At 60.4% G+C, this 6,996-nt stretch overlaps 1 protein-coding gene across 7 annotated transcripts in view; it reads left to right on the forward strand.

The window, feature by feature from the left end:
* Window positions 1–6,996, forward strand: part of Pde9a (phosphodiesterase 9A) — a 56,551-nt gene that overhangs the window by 47,910 nt on the left and 1,645 nt on the right. For 5 of the 7 annotated variants that reach the window (XM_015478806.2, XM_048803730.1, XM_048803729.1 and 2 more), the window contains 7 exons: window positions 168–250; window positions 1,180–1,336; window positions 3,969–4,082; window positions 4,756–4,860; window positions 5,374–5,502; window positions 6,376–6,471; window positions 6,898–6,979. In XM_015478806.2, coding sequence (XP_015334292.1) covers window positions 168–250; window positions 1,180–1,336; window positions 3,969–4,082; window positions 4,756–4,860; window positions 5,374–5,502; window positions 6,376–6,471; window positions 6,898–6,979 — 766 coding nt within the window. The remainder of the gene's footprint in view (window positions 1–167; window positions 251–1,179; window positions 1,337–3,968; window positions 4,083–4,755; window positions 4,861–5,373; window positions 5,503–6,375; window positions 6,472–6,897; window positions 6,980–6,996) is intronic. The other 2 variants (XM_015478807.2, XM_048803726.1) reach the window with 1 other exon arrangement.

Raw genomic sequence — 6,996 nt, forward strand, 5'->3', positions numbered from 1 at the left:
CCCCCCACCCCAGCCAGGGTCTGGGTCCTCCCTCCCCCGGCCTAGGGGCTCATGTTGGCTGGAGGGCAGCGTGTCCTGCCTGTCACTGTCTCCCACCACCCCACCCCTCCTCGGCCAGTCCTGCTCCCTGTGAAAAGGGCAGAAACTAAACGCTGTCCCTCATCCAGGAAAAGTTTCCCCAAGTGGATATCATGGTCCTGATGACAGCGGCCGTCTGCCACGACCTGGATCACCCAGGGTACAACAACACGTGTGTACAGGTTTCTTTCTCCTTTTCTCTTAAACATGCCCCTGGCTATCAGGGAACCCTCCAGCCTGACCCCCAGACGGTTCCTAGCCGGGGATGTGGAGGAAGGCCCCCCAGCCTCCCCACCTTGTCCAGGGCCCTGGGCCTCCCCTGAGGGGAGCCTTCAGAGTCACCAGCAGAGGAGGGTGGCCACTCCCAGAGCCCTGCACGCAGGCCCCTCGCCTCCCCCTTCAGGAGCACAGGAGCAGGCCAAGGGCAAGGGCAGAAGGGAGCCCGAGAAGGGCTGGGAAGAGGGGCAGAGGTGGCCCAGGGTGGGGCTGTGGGGCCAGGAGGATGGGCAGAGCCCTGAGTCCCTCCTGCTGCGGGGCAGAGTGCTACCCACACAGCCAGCAGGGCCCAGCATGTGGCAGGGGCCTGCGTTCACGGTGACATGTGGGTCGTTCCTCATGAACCTGTGTGTCTGTGCAATGACACTAAGTGTCCTGAGAGCCATGCCGTCGTCCACCAGGACTCCAGGGTGTGGACTCCAGGGTGTGGATTCCAGGGTGTGGCCATCTTGCTCCTCAAAGGAGGCTGGTCTCCAGGCAGCCACCGGTTCCCTTCGTGCTGGCACAGGCCAGCGGGGAGGGCCAACCCTCCGCATCTGACCCAGAACGCAGCTGGTCCCTCTCCCACACCTGCCTTCGCACAGGCTGACTGACTGTTTTTGCCACAATGCTTGAGGCTCTCTGCCAGGGAGAAGCCCAAGCTCGTGGGTGGGACCTGGCCGGTGGGGTTTTTAAAACGTGGGTTACCCAGTTACGGGAGCAGCTGGGAGCCAGGGGCGCTGACAGGGTGGGCTCCTGGCAAGGCAGACGGCACCCCCTCCAGGCCGTGTCGCCTCCCGCAGGCCACTTGCACCTGAGCTCCTCTGCTCTGCCCTCGCACCCCAGGTACCAGATCAATGCTCGCACAGAGCTGGCCGTCCGCTACAATGACATCTCGCCCCTGGAGAACCACCACTGTGCCGTGGCCTTCCAGATCCTGGCCCAGCCCGAGTGCAACATTTTCTCCAACGTGCCTGCAGACGGGTTCAAGCAGATCAGACAGGTGCGTGGGCCAGGGTCCTCTGCGTGCAGGGAGGCTGTGGGGACAGCAGAACCCTACTGTCCATGGCTGGAGGCCCCAGAGAGTCCTGGTCACAGCAAAGCCACCTGGGACTCTGGGAACCTGCCCTCCTTCCCTGCCTTCTCCAGGACCCCGAATGGAGAGGGGACCCATGCCGTGGGCACCTGATGTCCACTGGCCTGCATATCACAGCCACTCAATTCAACCCCCACCAGCTCTTTGAGATGAGCCCTGTGTCCATCTTGTAGTTCAGGACACTGAGGCTTAGACAGCTTGGATCCCTTGCCCAAGGGGGTGCACTCCATGGACAGGCACATCTGCTCCAACCTGCTGAGCTGACCCCTGCGCCCATAGCTCCAGCTGGGTCATCTGACCATGGCATGGTCAGCCCCACTGCCACCGGCACAAGAAGACCATCTCACCCAGCAGCCCCTGCCCGGGCACCCAGAGAGATGGCCTCCTTCCACAGGTCCCCATGGAGCTCCACCTGCTGACACTGCAGGGGAGGGACGATCCCAAAGTGAACCAGGGAGGGCCGGGTGGGCCCGATGACAGCCGGCCCAGAACGTGTGCCCATGACTTTATCTGGAAAAAGGTCTTTGCAGAAGTACTTAAGTTCGTTTCCAGATGCCAGGGTGGAGGCCCAGCTGGGCCCTGAACCAACAAGTGTCCTCCTCAGGGACAGAGGAGGACAGGGCACACACAGGAGGCAGAGACCAGAGTGATGTGGACACCAGCCAGGGAAGGCCTAGGCCCACCAGCAGCTGGACAGGCAGGAGGAACCCTTGCAGAGCCTGGGAGACCCTGTCGACAGCTCTCTGGACTCCGGCCTCCAGTCGTGTGCTGCCCCGTGTGGGGGCTCTGCAGGCAGGCCAGGACACAGGCTCGGAGAGCAGCTGCTGCCCTCCATCCCACGGGACTTGCCCTCTGTCTCAGGCCCCTTACCCCGCAGCCAGCACAGCGGGGGAAGCACGGGCCCCTCACTCCAATAGAGAGCCGTGGCCTGCGCGCCACCAGGCCCCTCTGTCCACAGCCGAAGTGCAGAGCCGGCCCTGGGCTTGGTCAGGTCCCTGCTGCACCACGACCCCTGGCCCCACATTCCCGTAGGCTGTCTGCCCTCTCCTCCGAGTTCGTGGACCAGCTGCAAGCTCGTGCCATGGTGGTGATGGCGGGCTCTGGCCGGCCTCCCCCTGAAGGGGCTAGCTGTGAGGGGACGCCCACCGTATGGCGGCTGCTGCCTGGGCCTGCCCAGCAGGGCTCCTCCAGTAAGAGGGCCTGGTGTTTGGCCGGGGGGCCTGCTAGGCAGCACGCAGAGAGGGCTCCCCTGACCCCACACAGGCTCTTCCCCCTGGCGGCCACCCAGGGACCTACAAGGACCGTCCTGCTTCAAAACCTTACTGGGGTGAAGACTTTCTCTAGGAGTAAAATCCAGTTGCTCCAATTTAAAAAAAAAAAAAAAAAACTTATCATTGAAGATTCTGAGGATAACTGGACAAATCCTTTAGAATAACAGATTTTTACATCGATATTACATAATTCAAAATGCAGGTGATGCCCCCTCCCAAATGTATATTTGATGTTGCCTATATTGATTGTATTTGATGCTGGTGGTTTTATTTTCCTGGAAAAGTAGAACACCCCACCTGGCAGAGAGGCTCTGTAAATGTCTGTGGGAGGGATGGAAGGATGGATGCATGATAGTGATTTTGACTTGTGTGACTTTTCCTGATCCAATATTTGGTTAGCAAAGTAGTCATTTTGTACATTTTCTGTTGCTGTAACAAAATACCATAGGTTAGGTGATTTATCCAGGGAAGAAGTTTCTTTCTGCTTACAGTTCTGGAGGCTGAAAGTCCGAGAGCGTGGCTCTTGCCTCTGCTCAGCTTCTGGTGGGGGCTGCTCGGCTGAGTGCTTCACCAGGACATGACAGGAGTTTAAAGGGCAAGTGAGCGTGAGAACTCATTCACTCCTTGGACAGTTATCGCAGTCCCCAGAGGGTGGAGTCCTGGGACCCAGACTCCTCAAAGGCCCCAGCACCTCTCACACAGTTACCCTGGGGACCCCATTTCAACATGAGGTTTGGAGGGGCCAACCACGTTCAAACCACAGCAATAATGAAAACATGTATGTTAAAAAAAACTCACTGCCTCCTCATTTACAAATTGGTTAAAAGGTTATTAAATATATTTTTATAATTTCCAAATAATGTGTACACATAGATGAGATGATAGAAAAAATACCCTTAGAAAATCAGTTCTCGACTTCAACAAGGTCTGGAAGGAACAGACCTATCTAGACGGCCAAACGTGGGGGAAAGGTCCTTGGTGGAAATTGCTAGATTTCACAAGTCCACCTGTGAGCCTGAGTCAGTCAGTGTCCCTCGGCCTGCCCGGTGGTGCATGGACCAGGCCTCACGGCAGAAGCCATGCCAACCTGAGCGGGTCCCCAGGCCTCCCACCAGCTGTGGCCTGGGCGAGTCCCTCTGCTCGTCACATTGCCGGCTCCGTGTCTGCAGAGTGAGGACAGTGGTTCTTAGACCACAGGGAACCACGCCGGGGGCTCAGTGACCGTCCAGATGGTGCCCCTGCTAACACTTTCTTCTCTCGCGACTCAGGGGATGATCACGCTGATCTTGGCCACTGACATGGCACGGCACGCAGAGATTATGGATTCTTTCAAAGAAAAAATGGAGAACTTTGACTACAGCAACGAGGAGCACATGACCCTGGTGCGTGGTCTTGCTCTGCCCCCCGGGGACTGCCGCCCGGGATCACAGCAGCCAGCACAGGCAGGAGACCCAGACACTAAACCCATAGCCTGGCCTTGGGGTGAGGGCCCCATACCGCTGGCACCCAGGGTCACGACTTACAAGGCCAGCTGTGGCAGGGCTGCCCCCCCAAAGGGCCCTCCTGCGTGGCTAGGACATGTTTCCCCATGGGCCAGCAGGGCCTGGGCTGGGTTCCCAGAGTTCCGAGGCACCCCGCCCTCGGTGCTTTAAATGGGGGTTTCCTTCCTCGCCCTTTCTTGAAAGACACCTCCTCGTTCTCACATTCCCAGCCTCGGGTCTCTTCTTGGCACCCTGTCCATCGTAGCCTCCTGGCAGGGCCTCCTCTCTTAGCCTCCTGGCAGGGCCTCCTCTCTTAGCCTCCTGGCAGGGCCTCCTCTCTTTCTCCTGCCTTGACAACCAGGAAATGATGTTTGAACTTGCAGTTTACAGTTGGTATCACAAGTGTCAGTGTCGGATGCCGTGGGGGGGCTGGCGCTCCCAGTCTCCTGGTGGGGGGAGCATGTCCCTCCAGGTGGCACAGCTGTTTCCCCTCACCTGGCCTCGGGGCCAGTTCCCACCTGGGAGGTCACCTTCCCATGCCGCAGCAGTGGTCTACACTCTGATTCTCTTTCAGCTGAAGATGATCTTGATCAAGTGCTGCGACATCTCTAACGAGGTGCGGCCCATGGAGGTGGCGGAGCCCTGGGTGGACTGTTTGTTAGAAGAGTATTTTATGCAGGTAAGAGACTCACGAGGCCGACGGCTCTTAGCGGCCTGCGACATGGGGTCGGGGTGTGCTGGTGTGCCCAGCCCCCACCCCCAGCCTGCAGAACGCCTTCCCAGCAGCAGCCGAACCAGGGGCTCAGACTCGAGGGGCCTGAGGAGCCGAGGGGCTGAGGCCCACATGTCACCACCATGGAGCTGCCTTTAGGGGCAGCTCCTCAAGTGAACTGCAGAAAGTTTGAGAAGCGAGAGCCAGAGAGGCAGGGGGAGCCCAGGGAAGGGGAGCCTGGGCGGGTCACCTCATGAGGACAGCACAGGGTGCTGGGGACAGATGGCTGCACAGCCCTGCGATGCCCTGGCGAGGGCGGCCTGGGGCCAGGGCTCCACTGCCCGGCCACGGCTCCGCACACCTGCTGAGGCGCCTCCCCCTCCCCGCACGCAGTGTTGGCCCCGCAGCTGCTTCCTATGTGGACAGTGACGCTCAGGGGTCCCAGGTCCCACAGCGCCTCTGTCTACCACACTCCCACAGAGCGACCGTGAGAAGTCAGAAGGCCTCCCTGTGGCCCCGTTCATGGACCGAGACAAAGTGACCAAAGCTACAGCCCAAATTGGGTTCATCGAGTTTGTCCTGATCCCGATGTTCGAAACAGTGACCAAGGTGAGTGGCCGTCACCACAGACTGATGGTGCACCAGTGAGAAATGCACACGTCTGTGCACATGAGCACACACACACACCTGCAAATGGGCATTCACACATTCATGCACGCACATCAGCGCACACACGTGCACGTGGCCACAGAGCACAGGCGCCTCACCGTCTTGCTGTCATGGAGACGGCTGCTGGGGAGCCACTGCACCCTGCTGGGCCCAGCCGCCTTCCGGCTCTCTGGGTGCCGGCCTCCCCTGCACTGTGGGGTCCCACCTGCTGCCCGTCACCACTGGCCCAAAACCCAGCCTGCAGTTCTGGCGCCTGGCTCTCCTGACCCCCAGGCCTCACCCCTAAGGAAGCAACCAGAATTGGTGCCTATGGCCACTCCCCAAGGCCTCCACCTCGAGTCCCCCATGTCCAAAACAGAGTCATCTTCCCCACCCCTATCACCCACCCCCTGTTCTGCCAACCCTCTGGGCCGGGGTGTCTCTCAGGGCTGCCCTTCCTATTCCAGGACCACCAGCCAGGGGGCTTTTGGCAGCCGTCACCTGTGTGTGTCAGCACAGAAACTTTCCGGCCCGTTCCCCACCTGTGACTCCTGGGGGCAGGGGAAGGGAGAGGGCTTGGGGGGTCCCCCAAGGAGCAGCAGAAGGGGATGGCGCTGGAGCCTGGTAACAGTCCCAGGTACTGGGCTGACCACAGGCTTCCCACCACTGTCACCTAGATCTCCCTGAAGGCCCCCACCCAGGAGGGCCAGGAGGGCCACCTGGGGGAAGTGGCTCCTGTGGGATCTGGGAAACTGCAGGCCTGACAGCTCTCTTCCTGGGCATGTACCATTGCCCAAGAGCGGTGGACAGACACAGGGCCGTCTCTCTCCACAGCTGTTCCCCGTGGTGAAGGAGATCATGCTACAGCCCCTCTGGGAATCCAGAGACCACTACGAGGAGCTGAAACAGCTGGACGACGCCATGCAGGAGGTGAAGGCCACGCGAGGGCTCAGGCAGGCCACGCGAGGGGTCAGGCAGGGCACATGGAGGGGTCAGCTTCTGCCTCTCTGCAGGGCCATCCCACGAGCTGCTGCTGGGAAGGTCTTGAGTCTCAAGTCCTTTGCCCTGCTGCCCAGGGGGGGACGCCAGGACTCCCCACAGTGCCATCATGTCCCCAAAAAGGAGACACCAGAGCAGTGACAGGGCCATGCCTGAGCCACAGACCCTGCACCCACTGCCAGCCCCCAGCTGTGGGATGCAGCCGGCCCAGCTCCTGTCCAGGTGCTGGTCATGGTCTGCCAGGCGAGGCACAGGACAGGGCAGTGCGCTCCGGCATGAGGAAGCCGCGGACAGCAGGCTCACGGTTCAGCCCTTGCCGCCCTGGCCCTGACTCTGGCCTGCTCTGCTCTGTCCCAGTTACAGAAGACAACGGAACGCCTGGCACCAGGGAGCACGGAGAGGTGCGGCAGGAAGAACAGAGATGGGCAGGAAAGTGCAGGTAGCGTTCCCCGGGGC

Source organism: Marmota marmota, unplaced genomic scaffold (genome assembly GCF_001458135.2).
Source record: "Marmota marmota marmota unplaced genomic scaffold, marMar, whole genome shotgun sequence".
NCBI lineage: Eukaryota > Metazoa > Chordata > Mammalia > Rodentia > Sciuridae > Marmota > Marmota marmota.